The sequence below is a fragment of the Balaenoptera musculus genome, chromosome 3 (genome assembly GCF_009873245.2).
Source record: "Balaenoptera musculus isolate JJ_BM4_2016_0621 chromosome 3, mBalMus1.pri.v3, whole genome shotgun sequence".
Taxonomy (NCBI): domain Eukaryota; kingdom Metazoa; phylum Chordata; class Mammalia; order Artiodactyla; family Balaenopteridae; genus Balaenoptera; species Balaenoptera musculus.
Window position 1 is genome coordinate 121,501,967 of NC_045787.1, and position 23,091 is coordinate 121,525,057.

Below are 23,091 nucleotides of genomic sequence, written 5' to 3' on the forward strand. Positions count from 1 at the left end.
AGAGAAGCCACCACAATGAGAAGCCCGCGCGCCACAACAAAGAGTAGCCCCCACTCGCCGCAACTAGAGAAAGCCCGCGCACAGCAACGAAGACCCAACGCAGCCAAAAATAAATAAATAAATTTATAAAAAAAAAAAAAAAAAAAAAAAAAAACCAGCTTATGTAGGTAGCCAAGAATATGGCCATGAACATGTCTGGGATTACCTCCTGTGATGGGGGAATGAAATCACCCCCAGGCAATCTCAGAGAAATGTCCGGAAGGAAAAACAAAAGCATGCTAATGGTGACCTTGAAAAGAGGCTGCTGGTTATGAATGGTTCTTTCTCTGCCCACTGGCGTAAATCCTGCTTCCTTCCCCCTTTTCCTGCCCTAGGACCCCTGATAACTCAGGAAGGAAGCAGGAGAGACCAGGGGAAAGAAGGCTGGCATATTCCCAGTGCCTGATTGATATTTGATTAAGGGAGGAAGGAAGGAATGCCGTGCCCACTGAACCACAGTGGCAGGAGATAGATAAAGAAGGAAAATGGACGGACAAAGGATTAATCTCCAAGATATATAAACAGTTCATGCAGCTCAATATTAAAAAAACAAACAACCCAATACAAAAATGGGCCAAAGACCTAAATAGACATTTCTCCAAAGAAGACATACAGATGACCAAGAGGCACATGAAAAGCTGCTCAACATCACTAATTATTAGAGAAATGCAAATCAAAACTACAATGAGGTATCACCTCACACCAGTTAGAATGGGTATCATCAGAAAATCTACAAAACAACAAATGCTGGACAGGGTGTGGAGAAAAGGGAACAGTCTTGCACTGTTAGTGGGAATGTAAATTGATACAGCCACTATGGAGAACAGTGTGGAGGTTCCTTAAAAAACTAAAAATAGAGCTACCATATGACCCAGCAATCCCACTACTGGGCATATACCCTGAGAAAACCATAATTTAAAAAGAGTCATGTACCACCATGTTCACTGCAGCTCTATTTACATTAGCCAGGTCATGGAAGCAACCTAAATGTCCATTGACAGATGAATGGATAAAGAAGATGTGGCACATATATACAATGGAATATTACTCAGCCATAAAAATAAATGAAATTGAGTTGTTTGTAGTGAGGTGGATGGACCTAGAGGCTGTCATACAGAGTGAAGTAAGTCAGAAAGAGAAAAACAAATACAGTATGCTAACACATGTATATGGAATCTAAAAAGAAAAAAAAAGTGGTCATGAAGAACCTAGGGGCAAGACAGGAATAAAGACACAGACCTACTAGAGAATGGACTTGAGGATATGGGGAGGGGGTGGGGTGAGATGTGACAGGGTGAGAGAGTGTCATGGACATATATACACTACCAAACGTAAAATAGATAGCTAGTGGGAAGCAGCCACATAGCACAGGGAGATCAGCTCTGTGCTTTGTGACCACCTAGAGGGGTGGGATAGGGCGGGTGGGAGGGAGGGAGACACAAGAGGGAAGAGATATGGGAACATATGTATATGTATAACTGATTCACTTTGTTATAAAGCAGAAACTAACACACCATTGTAAAGCAATTATACTCCAATAAAGATGTTTAAAAAAAAAAAAGGAAGATGTGGCACATATATATGATGGAATATTACTCAGCCATAAAAAGGAATGAAATTGGGTCATTTGTAGAGATGTGGATGGACTTAGAGACTGTCATACAGAGTGAAGTAAGTCAGAAAGAGAAAAACAATATCATATATTAACGCATATAAAAATGGTACAGATGAACTGGTTTGCAAGGCAGAAATACAGACACAGATGTAGAGAACAAATGTGGACACCAAGGAGGGGAAAGCCGGGGGTGGGGGGTGATGAATTGGGAGATTGGGATTGACATGTATACACTAATGTGTATAAAATAGATAACTAATAAGAACCTGCTGTATTAAAAATTAATTAATTAAATTAAATTATTTCTTAAATCACAAAAAAAAAAAGGAAGGAAAATGGAGAGCTGTGCTCTCCCAGGTTTCTACCTAGGACTAGAAGAAGAGAGGCTGAGACAAAAGGCTTGGGGGAGAGAAAAAGGAGAGAGGTACATGACAAAAGTCACAGGACAGAATAGACTTTTAGATATAGGTATAAGGCCAATAATAAGAACCTTCCTTGCACTGGTTCTCCTTCCATCCCTCAGTGTCTCTCACCTCCCTATTCTTCTCCTCTATAACACTTACTCCAACTTGTAATTATGTATATACTTGTTTATTTATAAGTTTGATCTTTGTTTCACCAGGTAGACAATGCCTGGCATGGTTGGCACTCAAAAAGACCCCAGGTAAACAGTCTCTCTGGTCAGGCAGGATATTCCAGGGGCTTAGAGATTTTGGCCCAGGTCAAGGGCCAAAACTTCCATTGGAATCTGCAGGGTTTGGGTAATACAGACTTGCTGAGTTTACTGCATAAAGAAGTATTAGTATTAGCCCCAATTTGTGGATAATCCAAACTAAGAATCAGGAAGACTTAAGTGATCTGGCCAAAGTCACAAAAGCCAGAATGCAAACCAACACCTTACTTGACTCTAACATCTGTGTTCTGTTGCACACTAGTACCACCCCTGAACAAGTAAAATTCTCTATGAAGGAAAGAAACTCACATGGTATGTCTCATAAGCCTGGCCTCAAATTTGAATGTCCAGATTCAGACCTTCTGATGATCTCTAGCCTTTGAATGTCCAGATTCAGACCTTCTAGTGATCTCAAGCCTTTGAATGTCAGGATTCAGACCTTCTGGTGATCTCAAGCCCCCAAGCAGCAGATGGTCTGGGATTTGTCAAGGCTTGATAGATCTGATGCTGTTGAGTGAGCACTGAAGTGTTCCCCTTCCTCATCAGAGAAACACGAGCACAAGGGCCAGCCAGCACTTTCTAACATATGCTCCCTTGCCCCCGACATCAGATCCAAAAGGGTTGCCAACATGAGGGAGGGATGCAGGATGGCTCACTTGGCTAAGCAGCAGCTGGGAAGTTAGGACCCAGGACAGTTAGCTGACCCTTTGCCTCACGAGTGGAATGAAATCACAGGGGGATGTCACATTTACTTTACCCAGCATTCCCCAGGCCCATTCTGCTAATCCTGCAAAGTGGTCCAGATGCAAATACAAGGTCACATTAGTGGAGTAAAACTTCTGAGAAGCCAGTAAGCAAAAGAGCCTGTGTGATTTTGTTCAACTCAGTGATTCCTGAGCTTATTTGGGTATGGAAACCTTTTTGAGTATGTGTAGCATGAAATTGTTAAAATTCAGGGAAATTTGGAAAAGAGGACCCAAACTCGCCTTTTTTATTTTCTAGCTCATGCCACTAGATCTTTCCAATAATTATTATCAGTCATATTTATTAATCTTATATGCATTCTTTTCCTCCAGGAATGGCAGTTCCTAGATGTTTCTTGATTAATTCACAAATTCATTCACCAAGCATTTATGAAACACCTGCTTGTGTCCAGGGCTCAGAGACAGAGTTTCAGAGGTGTTTCAGACACAAATCCTAAACTCTCGGGCAGAGAATTAATAGCCTGGTGAATGATAGCCAGGGTGTTTTCTCTTGGCTCCATTCTCCTGTGATGGGCCATCTCATGACCAGCTCAGGGAGGTAAGCAGTTAGCTCAGCATGTTGGTTTTGGCCCCATCTGATGCCAGGAGTAGAGAACCAGGCCTGCCTCTTTCTAAACAAGTGGGAGTGCCACTCATGCATGGTGAACAGTTCATTACACAGGAACAGGTTGAATGCTCACTCCAGCTCGGCTTTTTCCCTTGTCTCATCACTGTGATGATTCCAATCTTGGGCTCCTTTTCTCTTACCCTGTTATCAATCCATATGCCTCCTTCTTTATTTTCCAATTGGAAATAAGCTCAGAGCTCATTGGTGGCTAGTCCTCCTGCTGTTTCTGAATTCTGCTTTTTGGATATTTCATTTTTATGCAGTTTTGTTGTTTCTGGGTTTTTAATATGTATTAATCAGGACTTTTTCAGTTTCAGGGGTCAGAAAATAACTACAAGCAGTTTCAGTAATAAGCAATACATTGAGGATATCATCTCATTTAACTGTGTATCCTTTAGGCACAGTTGGATATAGACATTCAAATTTTCTTGTGAAGGCTCTATCCATTACTTACCTGTTTATCTCACAATATCTCTAGTTCTGCTGCCTTCTGCAGCTTCACTCAGGAAGGTGTGTCTGCTGGCTGGGAAATATCACCACTGGTAGTCCAAGGCTTACCGCCTCCAGGCTCATGATCCAAAAGAAACACTCTTTTCTTGGGTGTCTATATATCAAACGTCAAAGAAGATTCTAACTGACCCTATTTGGGGCACACGCCTGCCCTGTACCAAGCTTTATGCCAGGAGGATTTGGGCACTCTGTTACCGAGCCAAACTTGGGTCCACTCACCCGCACAGTAAAGCCAATCTACTGACATCAGGTTGTGGTGAAGGAAAGTGCAGCGTTTATTGCAGGACACCAAGCAAGGAGAATGGGTGGCTAATGCTCAAAAGACCAAAACTCCCTGAAGGATTTCAGGGAAGGGTTTTCAAGGCAAGGTGAGGGAGAGGGTTGCAGGGTGCCAGATCAGCTCATGGACATTTTTCTGATTGGTTGGTGGAGAGGTAACTGAGTGGTATTTTGGGAGTTAACATCATCAACCTTTTGGATTTAACTGGTCTGGGGTCTACGTGTATGTGGTCAGCATGCAGCTAACTTTTTTCACCTGGGGAGGGTTTTAGTATCTGTAAAACAACTCAAGGACATGGCCAAAATATTATTTATAGTCCTTAAGGAGGAACTAAAGGTCCTTGACTTTGTATTATGGCTAAACTATTATTTTGTCTCGCTTGACTGTTTTTGTTTCTGCATTTTCTCATTTTTGATTGAATTTGTTCTCTGGAACTCAGGCAAGGCCTAGGAGGCTAAAGCTCTTTTACAAACAGGAGGCAAGGGACATGGTGGGGGGTGGGGGGGGGTGGTTCTGTCCCCAGGAAGGCCTTCACAGGGCCTCGTTTGGTTATATAACTGGCCAGCCTGAGCCACATACCCATGTGTATGTGGTATGACCAGAGTGAATAACATGCCCATGAGAAGATGGAGAGCAAATGGGTGGATCCTCAGAGAAGGGATGCCTGCCATTTTATTACCAACACACATAACTACTACAACATAATTTTACCACTAATGTCTCTGCATACCCCTGCTTCCTTATTTCAGGGTTCTGTGCTTTATCTTCCATCAAAAGCATGGACCTCGTGGCTTTCACCTCACCCTACTGAGGTGACACATCAATAGACAAATTACAGGTGCATAGAAGTATTAATCCTTTTGAATCTCTGAGAAGGAAAGCTTTTTAGGCACACACACAGCCTTCCACTGGATTATCTGGCTTTCTGAAAAACACCAGGAGAAACATTTGGTAATGACCTGGCTGTGAGACCGCCACACCCACTTTATCCCCATGTTCCCTCCCTCCTGCACCTGTCGAGACAGAAAACAATTGGGGTGGTGTTTTGTTTCACCCAACAAAACAACGGGTGATGGCTACTGCAGAACTTGGAGTTATTTTCCCTTGAGAGAACCATGGCGGACTGGATAGAATCAACCAGCTGAGTCTCTTCAGGCAGGTGCTTAACTTTTATGCGAGGGCTCTAGAGTTCAATAATTCATGCTCATGCAGCCAACAGCCAGCAGCAAGCAGATGGCATTCAAACTCTATTCAGATTTTGATTATAAAACATAACCCCAAATGAGTTTTATGATGGAAAAACATACTAGATGACTTCAGAGGGATGAAAGAGAAATCAGGGCTTTGACGTCAAATGAACGGAAGTCAGTCTCGGGGCCACTGTACATTGGCTGTGTGACTTTGCCTGAAGGTTGACCGTCTCAGAACTTCTGTTTCTTCATCAATAAAATGAAGATAAACCTACTTCACAGGGCTTTGAGCTCATATAAATGAGATAGTATTGTATATGGAAAGTGCAGTAGTGCAATAATGTAAGACAAATTTCTATGGCTTGCCAGAAACACAATAAATGTTAATTTCCTTCCCCTCTTCAGATTCTTTCTCTCTCCTTCCCCACCCCCACCCTCTTTACAGCATGGAAGCCAATGTTTTGTATAAGTATGAATGTAGAACTGAGAGTAAAAGGGGAGAATGAAGAAAAAAGGTGATGAAAAGAATCTTCATGTTAAAAATAGAATTTACAGTTTGTTTCCACAATAGTTTATCTCAACTGAGGGGAGATAGAGAAAAGATGAAGATGGTCAGGCAATTAGTACTATCTCAGGGTTTCAAAGTTTATGCCTCTTCAAAGAGATTTAAGCATTTTGTGCAGTTTTAGTCTAATATACTTGCTCAATAGTCATTAAAATACATAAGCCACCTTGTATGGGAATGTCTTCCAGAAAAGAAAGGAAAAAAGCAGCTTAGCCATTTACAAAACTACATCAAATCTCCATTTTAGTTAGAATAAGACATAACTCAGACCAGCGGCATCAAACTTGGATGGATGGGAGAGTTTGATAAAAATGCAGCTACTTAAACTGCCCTCTAAGAGATTCTGGTCAAATTGGTCAGGGATGGGGTCCAAGAGTCTGCATTTTTTACATTTCCCGAGATTCTGATCTAGGTAAACCACAGACTTCATTTTGAGAAACACTGGTTGAGTGGTTAAGAGCTTGGGCTTGAGAATAGACATACTTGAGCTCAAATTCTAAAATCTACCACTTTCTAGCTTCATGAACTTTGGCAAATTTTTAACCTCTCTGATCCCCAGTTTTCTAATCACAGGTTGTTGTGAGAATTAAATAAAATATATTGTGGAGTGCTTAGCACTGTATCTGGTACATAGGAGGAAGCACTCAATAAATATTAGCTATTGATATTATCATTATTATGCAAAGTCAAAGGAGCTTCAATCCCTTTTTTCCTGATTTTTTCATTCTTCCTTCCTTTTCTTTCTTTTCCTTTTATGAATCCAAAATAAAAGTGTATTAGGCAAGATGGAAGTTTATTTAGATTTCAGACACAAGTCTGGAAGTAAAGTAGCCCAGGACTTGCCTGGCAGCTCTGCAACCCAGACTACTTTCTCCCCTTTTTAGGTGTGACCCTTATCCTCATTGTTCAAGATGGCAGCTAGAGTGCCAGCAATTGTGTCTGCATCCCACATAGCAAAATGGAGGAAAGAAAAAGAAAGTCAGTCTCTCTCAGTAGGGACACTTCCTAAAATTTGCTTATATCCCATTGGCCAGATGTAGCTGCCAGCAAGCCTGGCAAATGTGACCAGTGTGTGCCAGGTGCTCATATACCCATAAAAATGTGATTTATATCACAATGTAAAATTGGGAGAAGGCTTAGGGACAATTATTATTCCCTGATATGTCTAACCCTGGGAGTCTAACAGATTCAGATCATTCCCCAGAAATCTTCTGTTCTCGATCTGCTTCTACCTGCTTACTTCTCAGGTAAGGGAGAAGCTTCTCCAAAAGGTAGTTACATGGTTTGTTGATCCCACTCAGCTAGGCTTATTTTCTTCCTAAATTCCTCCCATACCTTTCACTTCTTATCCCCCAGCTTCATTCATTTTCTTTTTACTATCCAATTGTAATAGACAGTACAATTTTTTCATTGTTGAAAAGTTAGAAGACACTGCAAAGCACTTAGGGAAACTTTTTTTTTAATATTCAAAAATCTCATCACTTAGAAATAACCACTCTTAAAATGTTAGTATATAGCCATCTAGCATTTTCCCCAGGTAAAAAATATATATGTATATTTATAAAGAGAGCCTAGTCTATATAACTGTTTTTAATCTCTTCTATTATACTTAACAGTATATTATGAGTAACTCTCAGTGTTATTAATTATAGATCAACATCATCAGTTTTAATGACTGTAGGGTTTTCCATTGTATGGATGTATCATAATTTATTCAACTGATTCCATTTATCTACAACAGTGTGTTAAACCTCCTAGCACATACATCTTTGCTCATTTGTCCACTCGTTTCCCAAGGATGAGCTATGTTCCTGTGGTTTTCTAACTCCCCAGGGACCAGCAGAAACCCATTGCTCTGCTGCTGTCCCATCAGCAATATGATGCCGTTCAGGTCTTGTCTCGACCCTGAAGCTGCTTGAAATTCCTTTTCAAATGAACACTGCAGACTCTGAAGGTCCTTGAACGTCCCAGCAAGACTGTCCCCAGCAGAGGGGAATACTCCACCCAATGGCCGAGGAAAGTACAAAATACAATACAATCACAGGTGACACTGAAGGGCTTTCTATAAAACCTAAGTTACTAGAACTTTCCATTTGTCAGACTGACCTCAAACAAGACCAAAGTGAGGCCATTTCTCTGTGGAGAAACCAGTTTCAATCAGGAAAAGAAATGCATTTGACTGAAATAATTATTTAGACTGACAATCGATTTGACAAATGACAATTCTTTAGCTGATTTTTTTTTAGGTGATGATTGATTTCTGATTGTTAACTCATCTTGGTTGTGCTTCCTAAAGATCCAAACACACATGAGGTTTACACTTTCTAGACAAGGCTGAAGACAAATTATAATGCATCACTCTCACATAGCACTTTCTATTTTCAGGGGGTTTTCACCTCAATTTTCTTGCCGTCAACACTGAGACCTACATTACGGTGTTAATTCTAAGAGGTGTCATTTATTGAGCACATACTATGTACCAAGCAATACACAGAATGCATTATCAATATTTTTTAGTCATCACAGCAACTCTAATGAGGTAGACATTCTATTATTACCCCATTTTATAAATGAATGTTGTTTAAGAAAGATGAAATAACTTGACCACAGTCACACAAGAGCAAAGAGGTGGAACCAGAATTCAGAATCAGTATTCAGTTCCCAGAAAGAGTCACAGCCTCACTCAAGTTCACATAGTTGTGGAGTCAAGTCCAAAATCCTGTTCCCTGCATAGTGATTAAGAACAGGGTCTCTGGGCTTCCCTGGTGGCACAGTGGTTAAGAATCCACCTGACAATTCAGGGGACACGGGTTCAAGCCCTGGTCCGGGAAGATCCCACGTGCTGCGGAGCAACTAAGCCCGTGCGCCACAACTACTGAGCCTGCTGTCTACAGTCCGCGAGCCACAACTACTGAGCCCGCACGCCACAACTACTGAAGCCCGCGCCAAGAGCCCGTGCTCCACAACAAGAGAAGCCACCGCAATGAGAAGCTGGCGCACCACAAGGAAGAGTAGCCCCTGCTCGCCACAACTGGAGAAAGCCCACGTGCAGCAACGAAGACCCAAAACAGCCAAAAATAAATCAATAATAAATAAATAAATAAATAAATGTATTTTTAAAAAAAAGAACAGGTCTCTAAAATCAGATTGTCAGAGTTCAAACCCCATATCTGCCATTTCCCAGCTGTGTCGCCTTAGGCAACTTCCTAAACCACTCTGTGCCTCAGTCACCTCATCTTAGAAAGGGGAATCATAGTGTCTATCTCAAAGGTTAAACAAGATGACCCACGTACGGCACTTAGCACATAGGAAGTGCCCTGTATTTAGTTATTAATATGATCCCTTGTGTCCCTCCAGCCTCTAAGCCATACATATTTTATTGATCCATGACACTGCAGGTGCCGCGAGCAAAGGCCTTGTGCAACTACCGAGGGCAGAATCCCGGTGACCTGAGGTTTAATAAGGGAGATGTCATCCTCCTCCAGAGACAGTTGGATGAGAACTGGTACCAGGGGGAAATCAATGGAGTCAGTGGGATCTTCCCAGCCAGCTCCGTAGAGGTCCTCAAGCAGCTTCCCCAGCCACCCCCACTCTGCCGGGCCCTCTACAACTTCGACCTGCGCAACAAGGACAAGAGTGAGAACCAGGACTGCCTGACCTTCCTCAAGGTAAGATTCTGGGCAGCTACCAAAGTCACCAGTGACCACATAAAGACTGGCAGAACCTCGAGTTGTTTGTTTAATATTTGCTGATTTTTTAAAATTATATTTTATCCATAAATGTATAAATCTGTGCCTATATATGTAATGTGTATGTATAATTCAAACATATGGTAGTAACGTCGCCAGAGAAATCTAATAGGAGTTTGATGGGAATCCTCAAACCTTTTCTATTGCAACTACAAAATTAAGTATCTGTACACTCATTCATTCATTCTACAATCACTTTTGAGCACCTGTTCTTTGCAGCCACTGGGGAGACAGCATGAACAAGTCACAGCACCTACCCTCAGGCAGAGGAGTGAGAGAGACAGACACTTGGACAGAAGATTACAGACACAGTTTAACAGCGTGCTGTGTAGAACTACAGATCTTACCTCTTCATTGTGTATCTGCAGGGGTATTCTCGCTGACCAAGTTCTGATCACCTAGTACTACTCATTTACAACACTCTATTTTGTTTGTAAACACTGCATTCAAAACACTCCAAACAACAAAATAACATAATAATATCTTTACACATAAAAATCACCTCTTACAAGATATATTTTCCAAACACATTAGTTACCCTAAGGTTTTTTCCCTCTCTTTTTTTTTGGATGATTCTTCAGCATTTGCAAGTAAGGACAAGTCTACTAAAGTCTAGACTACAACCATCCCTCAGTATCTGAGGGGGATTAGTTCTAGGACACATTGATTCCTGAAGATGCAGAAGCCGCGGACATGCAGGGTCGACTGTACTTTAAGTCACTGTATTCAGTACTTATTATTCCCTAAACATTTGAAATCTCTCTTAGAAACCAAAGTTGGGGTGATTTTCATTCTTCGCTACTTATGATAAGTAGATCAGATACAAGTACAAGTGGCACTGCTACAGTAGCTCAGGAAAGGTCTTTTGTTTTGTAAAACATTTTTATTCCATCACTACTGCAAATGAGATTTACTTCAGATTCACTCAAACTAGATAACCCCACTGTCCTCCATATTTTGAAATACTGATCTTTGTTATTGTCTTAGCACCTCAGAGTGAGTCCCCTAAGGAATGTCATTCTGTAGCTGACCTGTAAATTTTATACTTTGACTACAGCTGGAGAAGGGCCGTTCAATTCCACAGGCGTTTATTGAGTATTTACTTTGTGCCAGGCATTAGACACTAAGCTCTAGGGACACAGCTGGAAGAAGACATAGGCAGGAAGCAATACCTGCTTTTTTGCCCTTTTCTGGGAATTTGCAAACTGGGACACTTACCCACCTGCTTGTTCATTCATTGAATCCATCTATGTGCCAAGCTGTCCACTGGGGATAAAGTGATGAGTCATTATCCCTGTCTTCACGAAGCCAGCAGTCTACTGGAAGGAACAGACACATAAATAGGAAATTAGGACAGAGGACACAGAAGAGAGGATTTGATCCCTTCTGGAAGGCCATTGAAGGCCAAGACTACACTAGGATATCTCACGGTCTTCCTAAACTCAGCATGTCCAAAAAAACTCAAGATCTTCTCTCCAGAAGCCTTTATTCCTAGTATTTTCTGTCTCAGTAAATTTTTCAGTTCATTCACACATGCATTTATTCATTCATGCATGCATGCATTCAAGAAATATTGATTGTTTAAAAACTGTGAATCACTATGTTGTACACCTGAAACTTATATCACATTGTACATCAACTATACCTCAACAAAAATAATTCAAAAAAAGAATGATTGGTTGACTGCTATAGGGCAGCCGCTATATAAGGTCCTAGGGACAAAAGTGAACAAAACAGATACAGGCCCTGCACACATGAAGTTTATGGTCTGATGGGGTGGACAGGCATTAAAGAAATCATAACCTATAAATATGTAATTACAGGTTGCAATAAGGACAGAGAAATCTAAGAAAAGGTATAATGCAGTAATGGATTTAGATTTGGATTCGTCTGTATTACTAAGGGGCATAGATCAGAAGATCAGAGAGATCAGTGGATGAATATTCAGATTTAGATTGATAACAGGTACAGACATGGAAAGGTATTCCTGATGTGATATTAAGTGAAAAATCAATGTATCCTATATGATTTCATTTGTAAGAAATACAAAATAAGCCAAATGAATGTATTTGCTAGGAGTCAGAGTAGTGGCTACCTCTTGCTATGTGACAGGAAAGAGTACTAAAGAGCCATCTTGGTGCTGGAAGTATTTTATATCTCTTACTCTGGGTTGGGGTTTTGTGGATATATTCAATTTAAAAAATTCATCAGGCTTTACATCAAAAATGTTTGTACTTTATTGTATGCCTATGTACATTTTCTGAAAAGTTTTTAAAAATCAGTGTGTCTCTATGTACATATATTTTATCCTCATAGAAAAGAATCTGGGGGAAAATGTGTTAACCAAGATGTTAACAGTGGTTGTATCTATATTGTGATAGAATTCTTTCTTTGTTTTGCTTATCTGTGTTTCCAAATGTTTCTACAAATCTCCATATAACCTTTGGTAATAAGAAACATTCAAATAAAAAGACACTTTATGTTTGATACATTAAAAATTGAATAGGGGGACTTCCCTGGTGGCTCAGTGGTTAAGAGTCCGCCTGCCATTGCAGGGGACACAGGTCGAGCCCTGGTCCGGGAAGATCCCACAGGCCATGGAGCATCTAAGTCCGTGCACCACAACTACTGAGCCTGCGCTCTCGAGCCCACGAGCCACAAGTACTGAAGCCCACGCACCTAGAGCCCATGCTCTGCAACAAGAGAAGCCACCGCAATGAGAAGCCTGCGCACCACAACGAAGAGTGGCCCCCGCTCGCTGCAACTAGAGAAAGCCCACGCGCAGCAACAAAGACCCCACGCAGCCAAATAAATAATTTATAAAAAAAATTTTTTTTGAACACTGAAAAGTGTTCAAAATCAGAATGCAATTCATTCTTCCTTTTGCTAAGCCGAAAGTCTATCTCCCTACCCCTTCCATCTTGGTTTCTCCATCAGATTAATTTAAATGAAAAGCCCAGATTCTGCTGGTGATGGAAAATTAGAGACATTTCCAAGTTTTCCTATTGGATTTCTTCGATGCTCCAAATTATTTCTACTCCTCTTTTGGTCTTGGTGACCCAAATACTGCCCCTTTTTTTTTTTTTTAAGTATTTATTATTTTATTTATTTTATGGCTGTGTTGGGTCTTCGTTTCTGTGCGAGGGCTTTCTCTACTTGTGGCAAGTGGGGGCCACTCTTCATCGCGGTGCGTGGGCCTCTCACTATCGCGGCCTCTCTTGTTGCGGAGCACAGGCTCCAGACGCGCAGGCTCAGTAATTGTGGCTCACGGGCCCAGCTGCTCCGCGGCACGTGGGATCTTCCCAGACCAGGGCTCGAACCCGTGTCCCCTGCATTGGCAGGCAGATTCTCAACCACTGCGCCACCAGGGAAGCCTCGAAATACTGCCCTTTATGGAGAAAGATTATTTTAGTGGAAGATTTTGTAAATAAATTGTGAAAGAGTTACATTCCTTGCACCTTACACCATCTGAGACTCCAAGCTGATCTCCACGGAAGGCTTTTAGCACCTGAAAACTGACAGTAAATGCTAACCAGGAGACTTTCTCTCTTTCAGGATGATATCATCACTGTGATCAGCCGAGTGGATGAGAACTGGGCAGAAGGCAAGTTAGGAGATAAAGTCGGCATCTTCCCAATCTTATTTGTAGAGGTACGTGTCTATCAAGTCTACATCTGATTCGAGCTTACTCAGAATTATACATATGCTACAGTGATGCCTGAGAGTAATTCCTATTTGATATGAGGCTTATTTCAGAACTAACTAAAGTCTTGAAAGAAAAGATGCTAGATGATAATACCCATTTCTGGCAAGAGTGTGGGAAAGGGCCTTTTCATTCTGCTGATAGGAGTACAAATTGGTGCCATCTCTCGTTTCCAGACTCAAACTCCTATCAAGGACGTTGAAAATGTACATTTCCTTTGAGTCATTAATTCCACACCTGAGAGTTCATTATAATGAAATATTAAAACAAGTATGCAAAGATATGTGTACAGAATGTGCAAAAATATTCATTGTAGCATTGTGCATAGTGGTGAAAAACCAGAAATAATCTAAAACTCAACAATAAGGATTTAGTTTTTTAAAATCATGGTAATGGAAAAATATATACCCATTAAAAATAATGTTAAAGGAGAATACTCAATATCATGGAGTATCTGGTATTATGGAAATATGTTTGTGATTTATTAAGTAAAATAAAGTTTAATATGTATAAAGTTTCAGATTTAGAAGATGAAGTTCTGGAGTTCTATTACAATGTGGATAAAATTAACACTACTGAACTGTATACTTAAAGATGGTTGTTATAGTAAATTTGGTTATGTGTTTTTTACCACAATTTAAAAAAAATTAACTTCTTGAAACTAGCTTTGTAAATACATATGTGTATATATAAATGGATAAAGGGCTACAAGAATAGGTACCAAGGTATTAACAGTGGTGATCACCAGATAGTGAGATTCTAGATAATTTTCATGTTCTTCTGCTGACTTGTGTTTTGTAAATCTTCAGAAATGAGCACATATTACTTCTATTGTTTTTTTAAAATCTACCTTGAAAAAAAAAGAAAGAACACATGCTAGGCTGTCTACCTATTTCTCCAGTATAGTAATATAACCTATAGCCCCTAACCTCTCTAGCCATCACCCTCTCCCCAGCTTGAAGCAGGTCATTACACATTTAAAAGAGAGGCTTCATTGTTTAACTGCACTTATTGGGCGCTTACCAGGCATAAAGCATTAAAAGCAAGCAGTACTGAGCTATAAAAGAAGTAGAAGGTATGCTCCCTGCCCTCTAGGAGGGTGGGATGAAACAGAACAGAGGCAGAGTTGGAAAGAAGGGACCAGTTCTACCATTCTTAAGAGCCGAAGCGGGTTCTGAAGTGAATGGTGTGCCCAGAACACTGCCCAGCTGTCAAAGTTCCCTCACCCTCTCATCTCAATCTGTATGGAAGGAATGAAAGATGGAAGGGAGGGGAAGAGGAATGGTCCAGAGAGGCTGGTCTTCCTACTCTCTCCACTAAATGATCGTGCTTTTTCTCTTGTTGAAGCCCCTTCCAGGTATACCCACCCAATTCTCTCTACGTGTTCAACTTCACTCATTTTATGAGGCTCAGCTAGAAATCTTCTTTTTCCATAAAATTCCAGCAACTAGTTGAATACTGAGTTGTCTCTTTCTTCTCAGAACACCTGGTGGGTGTGTGGCTTGTACTTCACAGGCTAGCCCAACACAGAGCAGGTACTTCATAAAAAAATTAGCTTCACAAGTGAATGAATGAAAAAAATATTTGGGAGGTGGTCTGACTGACCAGGAAAAAAATTCAGAGAACAAACCTTTCAACGTGACCCTGTCCTAAATATATATTCAATAATTCAACTTATTTTTCATTGAGTGCCTGCCATGTCAGGTCCTGTGCTAAGTTCCAATGACACAAGACAGATATGAGTCCCTACTTTCAAGGATTGTAGGGTCAGACATGAATAAGTAATTATAAGTGTGATGAATGATGCAAAGAGTGAAGGAGAGGGAACTATTGGGGAGAGGAGAGTATGGTGTTCAACTTACCTGGGTAGGGTGTTGGCAAATGCCTTGTAAGCCAAGATCTGACAAATGATGAGGAGTAAGCATGGAGGGAAGAGTGTTTTAGGGAATGGAGGTAACATGTGCAAAAGTCCTGCAGGATGAGGAAGTGTGGTGCCTCCAAAGGACCAAAGAATACTAGAGCTGGAGCTTAGAGAGTAAGAGAGAGACAAAAAAAAAAAATGAAGCCAGGGAAGCAAATGGGACACAGACCACAGGAGACTTTGTAAACCTTCCTGCATTAGTCAGGATGAGCTAGGTTATGCTATGGTAATAAACAGCCCCCGTATCTCAGTGGCTTCACAAAGAAAAAGTTATTTCGAATCCATATTACATATTCAGCACAGAATGGTGAGAGGCTGTGCTCACACAGTCACTGAGGAGCCCAGACTGATGAAGCTGGGCCATCTTGTAGCCGTGCCATGTGGAACACATGGACTTCCTAGGTTTCATGGCCTAGGAAGTAAAGAAGAGTGAGTTGTGCATCAGCAAAGGCCTCAGCTCTGTGACATTTGTCACTCCCACTCATAGTCCATTGGCCTGCACCAGTCACCTAGTCCCACCTGGCTTGAAATCAGCTGAGAAGTGTAGGGGACTACTTGGAATATTTGCTGAGCATCATGACCTCTGCCGTATCATAAGGAGTTTGGACTTGACCCAGAGGTCAGAAGACACCACTGAAAAATTTAAAGTAAGGCAGTGACTCCATCAGATTTGGGTTTCTTAAAGATTGCTCGGGATGCAGTGGGAAGAAGAATTTGAGGAGGAGGGATTTAAAAAAGCAGAAAGATCAATTAGGAGGCTACTACATGGCTCAGTTAGAAAATACTGTAGCTTTGACTAGTAGACTGGAAACAACTGGACAGATTCCAGGACCTTTTAGGAGGCAGATCCACAGGAGCGGGGGATAGGGGCGAGGAAGTGGTCAAGGATCATGCCCCACTTTCGGATTTGTGTGCCTAGGTCAGTGGTAGAGCCATTTGCTGGATCAAGCAACATATGCTGAAGAGGAACGATTACGATGTTTGGGAGATAACCGTTAAGTCTCCAAGGACAGAGATGAGCTACAACTAATCCTAGTTGGATACATAGGAGGTGCTTAAATTTTGGCAGACTAGAGCTTGCATGGTCCCCTGTATTATTTCAAGAAGCTTCTTCATAGGTCTGGGGAAAAAAGGCATCACTGATTTCATTACCCATTTCTGATATCCTTTTTTCCCAAAAGTTCTACATTTAATGATTATTCATTTGGATACTCTCCCCACTACTCCACCTTTAAAATTAGTGATTACAAGAACCCTCACAATCATCATCAAACTAGCCATCACTTCATTTGTTCTCCTAATTGCTAGGAGGGGAAAAGATAATCAAGTGGTTGCTCTAATCTGGGAACCTGGTTTTCAAAAATTACTTGAACTCTAAATTGAGCTTTTTAAAGGAGTACTTAAAATTTGACTCCAGTCATTTCATTAAGACCAGCACTTGCTGAGAACCCTTTAAATAAGTTTTGAACTACCAGAGCCGTGCAAAGCAACTGGAAGGAAGGAGAGCTTTCTTCTGAGAGTGAGGTGGGGCTTTTTTGGCATAAACAGGATTTTTCTTGTTAATGTATCATTTGACTTATTGAATTGCACCTGGGTAAAAGGTGGTAAAACAAACGCGGAGCTTATGCCCGTTCTTGTCAGGACTTCTCCAGCGGGGCCTGCCTGGGTTATATGAACCTCACTCAGCCCAGTGAACCTCAAGGATATTGTTTCAAATGAGTGGGTGCAAATTGAAGAGCTCTGCAGTCCTTCCCCGACTGAGCTATTAATCACCCTGGCAGAGGACAGGGAAGACCTAGAGTCACACGGGGCTCTTTGTCTGTGTTGCTGACGGAAACACTCACGGTATTGCTCACCTGGGGGCAGAACAATTAGGTGAAGGCAGAAAAAAATTAACTTATTTCATCGTGGCTATGAATGACCAGAAAGAACTTTACTCATTCAACTCAGCGTGTATTATCGTCTTACTGGGTGAACAATGGCGGGATGGGTGCTCTGGGGGAACATGAGACATGGTCCAGGCTTCCATCAGAAGCGCCCTAAATAATTTCAGTAATTTCCCAGTTGATCTCCCTCCTTCCGGTCTGGCACTTCTGAATAGCAGCCAGAGTGAGCTTTTTATGTATTTATTTTTATATACATACAGTAAAATTTGCTCTTTTTGGTGTCTCTGCATTCTGATAAATGCATACAGTATAACCACACTACCATCAAGATATAAAATAGTTCCAACACCTGCCAAAAACTACGAGGGCAGGCTGCCTCTTGGAAGTCCGCTCCTTCCCTGACTGCAACCCCTGGCACCCACTGACCTGTTTTCTGCTCCTGCAGTTTTCCTTTTCCAGAATGTCACAGAAATGGAATCATATAGAATGTAGCCTTTGGAGTCTGGCTCCCTTCACTTAGCATAATGCCTTTGAGGTTCAGCCATGTGGTCGGGTGTATTGGTAGCTCGTGCCTTTTTTTGGTTGAGTCATGGTCCACGATGCGGATGTGCCGGAGTCTGTCATCCATTCGCCGATTGAAAGACATTGTGATTGTTTCCAATTGTTTGGTAACTATCACTAAAGCAGCTATCAACATGAGCATACCCATTTTTGAGTGAGCCTGAGTTTTCATTTCTCTTGGGTAATTACCTAGGAGTGGGATTGCTGGGTCAGATGCTAAGTAGGAAGCGGCCAAACTGTAGCATGAGCTTCTAAATAAAAGCATACATCAGATCATGTCACCCTTCCACCTAAATCCTGCCAAAGGCTTCCTATTACACTCAATAAACTCAGAGCCTCCCAGCCTTATGCGATCCAGCTCCTGCCTGTCTCCATGGTCTCCTCTTTACCACCTGCCCCTCACTCACTCTGGTCCATCCTTCTTTCTGGTTCTTTCACATCTTTTTCTCAAACAGGCTGAGCTTTCTCCCTCTTCGGGATCTTTCCACTAGCTTGCGATCCCTCTCCTGGCATGTTCTCATGCCTGTCTTCACATGGTTCGTTCCTTCTTGGCGTCTGTGTCTCAGCTTGAATGTCACCTTCTCAGCAGGTCTTCCTTGACAGCCCCCCACCAATCTAAAGTAGCTGCCTCCCCCAGTCACTCTCTGACACATGAGAGCATTTATTACCGCCTGGTCTTTTCTTGTTTGGTTGTTTACATGCTGGCTCTGCCATTTATGTCACCCCTTCAGCTCTCTTGTCTTTAAAGTGGGCATAAGAATGCCCCTTCCCCTACTTGATGGTTTCTTTTCACAATATTACAAGCTTCTGGTGGCATCTTTTATAAAATGTTCTATCTCAACTATATTAATCATCTTAATCATCCTCACATTGTTATTAAAAAGTTCTTAAAGGAAGAAAAAGTTCTTAAAGGAGCAAACTCCTTTTTACCTCTATAGGTGAATCTCTAAATTAGAATGAGACACATGCTTTTAGAGGGCAACTGGTGACAATCATCATGATGGAAATTTAAGTAAGTGTCCTGGAAAGTTTGTTCACACAATCCCCTTTGTCAGCATATTTCCGATTTCTGAAGGCCATGAACTCACGGGGCCCTTGGTGGCAAGGGTACTCAAAATACAATACAGTCAGTGGTGGTGCTAGAGCTGGCTGGAGCTAGATGGCAAGGGCTGGGTGTTAGGTTTTCAGGAATCTTGCTAGCCAGTTGTTAAACCATTGGTAGATTTTTACACCACAGAGATTGGTACAGATCGGGGTGAGGGGGGTCATTTGTTTGTTTGTTTTGTTTGTTTTTCTGATGTACCAGCACACCACTGACTAAGAGGTATAGAACAAGAGAGAATGGTGATGAGGTAAAAGTATTTAAAGGAAGTAATAAAAGGTGGTCTTAGCCTTAGGTGATCCAGGGTCCTGAATGGATTTACATTCTGGTTAAACACTTATCAAACGTATGAACTTGAGCAATTTCGTCCACTCATTATTCCACAAACACTCACTGAGCACCCACTCTGGGATACAGCAGAGAACACGCGTATAAGGCCTCTGCCCTCAGGCAGCTAACAGTCCAGCAGAGGAAAGGAAGATAAATGATTACGGTGTGGAGTGGGAAAGCATGGGGGCTGCAGGAACACCGAGAAGGGCAAACAGCCAAGTCAAGGGTGGAGGGGGGGATTCAGGGGTGGCTAGAGGAAGAGGGAAGGGTCCCCCAGGTAAAGGAGGCTGGGATGATGCTGAGAGAGACGGGAAAATCAGAGCAGAGTATCATGGCTTGTTTTAAATTCTTCAGACTTCAATAAGAGTTGTACCTACGTTGCAGGAGAGTTGTGAGAATTGATTGATATAGTAAAGGAATTGGGATATATTGATAACAGATGGAAGCTGACCAAGGAATGACAACTGAGGCGGTGGCATCTGAGCCTGCTTCAGACTAGTCTGGGTAAGACACAGCTGCTCACACGAGATCAGGATGACTAAATTCTCATCAGACCTTTTGTCTTTTCAGCCAAACCTCACCGCAAGACACCTCCTAGAGAAGAACAAAGGCCGCCAGTCATCCCGCACAAAAGGCATGTCCCTGGTGTCATCCTCCAGAGGCAAGGCGACCAACACACCCACACTCCGAAGGGGCCCGGGGTCCAGGAGGAAGGGGCCCGGGCAGTTCTCCATCATGACAGCCTTGAACACCCTCAACAGGATGGTGCACTCTCCCTCGGGGCGCCATATGGTGGAGATCAGCACCCCAGTGCTCATCAGCTCCAGCAACCCCTCTGTGATTACCCAGCACATGGAGAAAGTGGATGCTCCTCCCAGCTCCGTGGGGCAGGTAGGGAACAAACCCCTGGGATAAGGGTACCTTGGAGATGGGCAAGTGACCCACACCGTGTCACAAGCAATATTGGATGTTTAGTACCTGCTAAGCCCCCATAATGCATTAATAACAACTAATGTCATCATGTGTCAGAGATGTCTATACATGATCTCATTTCATCCTTGAAACAGCCTGTGAGCTAGGTATTATTATTATTGTTGTTGTTGTTGTTACCCCCATTTTACAGATGAGAAAACTGAGGTTTAGAGGAGGGGGGTTTGCTTTCCCTTGCTAAGAGCCATGGCATGGTTCCTGTCCCTTAGAGAACTTCCCTCCAAGGAGATAATGACATCTGTCTTCTGGGATCACAGTTTAACATTCACTGTTCCATCCTCCAGTAATGTATCAGGCATCACGTGGAAGGGAAGAAAAAGAAAGAAAAAGAAACTATGGGTTATTGGGTGTTTTCAGGACTAGCTATATACTTTCCAAGGCCCAGTGAAAAATGAAAATGCAGGTCAAAAATGATTAAGAATTTCAAGATGGCAACAGCAGAGCATCAGACCAAGTGATGGGCCCTTCTGAGCACAGAGCCCTGTGTGACTACACATGTCACACACCCTTGAAGCCAGCCCTGGTGGTTTTCATATGGAGCATTTAATAAGATAATGCATGTAAAGTGCTTAGCACAATGCCTGGCACATACTGAGTACCCAATAAGCATTAGCTCTTAATACTATTGTTATTAATACAACTATTATTATTATTAAGCCTGGCCACTGAGTTGCCAACTGAAGGGAGATAAGCCAAGGGGCAGTCCTGGCAATCCAGAAGCAGAACTACTTCTAACAGCATGAGGCTATTTAGGTTGAAGGATGCTTTAAAAGATGAAGGACCAGAGGTACAAGGCAAAGTGATTAAGAATTGCATGTCAGGTATTCTGCTATAAACACTCTCTGGAGCCAGGCAGATGACAACTTGAAAAGACAAACCTCAACTTGCACTGATGTAATTTTTATTAAGCTGTAAACCTTGTTTTTAAACATGAATCTCTACCTTGGGATTAAATGACTTAATTGGACTTTAATCCCTTTTTAACAAGACAAGGAGGAGGAGAAAGTCAAGGGTTCCTCAAAGACCTGTGTGCTGGTCTAAAAGGAAAACAATCACCTGCTACAGCACTTCAGACCTTATACCACTGTCTGCATCTCTAGGAGGCTGGCTGTTGATGTCATTCTGCCCGCCACTTGCACTGCATACACACTCACACACAATTACACTCTCCCCTCCCTATACACTCTCCTTGCATTCAAAAACTGTGAAATTCCCTTCCCTTCCCTATACACTCTCCTTGCATTAAAAAACTGTGAAACACACTCCATACACTTTTTTACAAGTACATACACACTTTGTGCCCCAAGTTCTACACCCCGTACACACACATACACACACATACATGCTCCAACATGGGAGCCTAGTGACTCACAGTTAAGTGAAAGACTAGCAGAATTTTTCTGAAACCATTCTTTCTAAATATATAGACATAGGTATACGAAGTACAGCCCACACTCAGTAGATCTAGGCTAGCTCACTCAGCTATAAGTTGGCTTCCCAAAGGATTTAACCAAGAGTCACTTTCCCTGTGCCTTTTTCATTCTTCTTCCTGGTCATTTACCTCATGAACAGAGAGGCTGGACCGAAGCAGAGAATCCTAGTAGGATTCAAAACAAGTAGTAATCCTTCCTAACATTCACAAATCGTGAGAATTCCAAAGTGTGGCATTGGCATATCCTATCCCCAGGGAACCACTGCACAGCACTGATAGCCTTTTCTCAATTCACATGGTGGTGGATTATAAGTATTTCTACATGTTTGCCCAGATGTTGTCAAAAACACACTCTTAAAATGCCCCACTTATGAGCTACATCTAAAGATGAGTGGAAAGTTGAGCAAACGACAAGATCTCCTGCTTCCTTTTTCTCTAACATCCTTGAGAGCTATGGTTGGGTCTAGCTTATCAAACCCCCCCTCCTTCCCCATCCCAGCACCTTTCATAGTACACAGTCCCTAGTAGGTGCTCAATAAATCAATGAATCAAGACATTTGGCTTAAACATCTAGGCAGATGGTGGTGGCGTATACATAGACAGGGAAGACTGGAGGAGGAATTGTTTCCTATAGAAAGATCACAGGTAAGTGTAATTCTTTCAACCAGTAGACATCTGTTGAGTGCTTACAATGTACTAATTACCAGATTGAGTCCTGGGGATTCTACTACCAAAGCATCAAGAACAGCAATAATAACCTCAAACATTTATTGAAAGTAAAAGAATTGATAGGTAGAAAAGGAAGGAAGGGAGGAAGGAAGGAAAGGAGGGAGGAAGGGAGGGAGGAAGGAATTCTTTCTTTGTTGCCAGTGTCCTGAGTCCTGCGCTCCATCCTAAAATATGGTAAGAGCCTTTGTAGGTGAGGTACTCTCACTTTACAGCGACGTAATTCAGGCCCCCAAGAAAAATGGTTTGGCCAAAGTTCCTATAATTAGTGAACAGTGAGAGTCTGTTTTGACCGTAGAATTGTGTGATTCTGGCCCATAAGCTCTTGTCACTATGCTTCGCCATTAAAAGAGACGTCATCAGGCAACACCGTTACATCAATGTAGTTTATCTTGAATGTCTGTAGCCTCCCTTTTCTTGCACGTCTTCACTTGACTCCAAGGCCTTC

General features: G+C 42.0%; 1 protein-coding gene across 4 annotated transcripts in view; it reads left to right on the top strand.

Moving 5' to 3' along the window:
* Positions 1–23,091, top strand: part of SH3RF2 (SH3 domain containing ring finger 2) — a 146,759-nt gene that overhangs the window by 58,452 nt on the left and 65,216 nt on the right. For all 4 annotated transcript variants that reach the window (XM_036845498.1, XM_036845500.1, XM_036845499.1 and 1 more), the window contains 3 exons: positions 9,642–9,911; positions 13,548–13,643; positions 20,066–20,386. In XM_036845498.1, the coding sequence (XP_036701393.1) occupies positions 9,642–9,911; positions 13,548–13,643; positions 20,066–20,386 (687 nt within the window). The remainder of the gene's footprint in view (positions 1–9,641; positions 9,912–13,547; positions 13,644–20,065; positions 20,387–23,091) is intronic.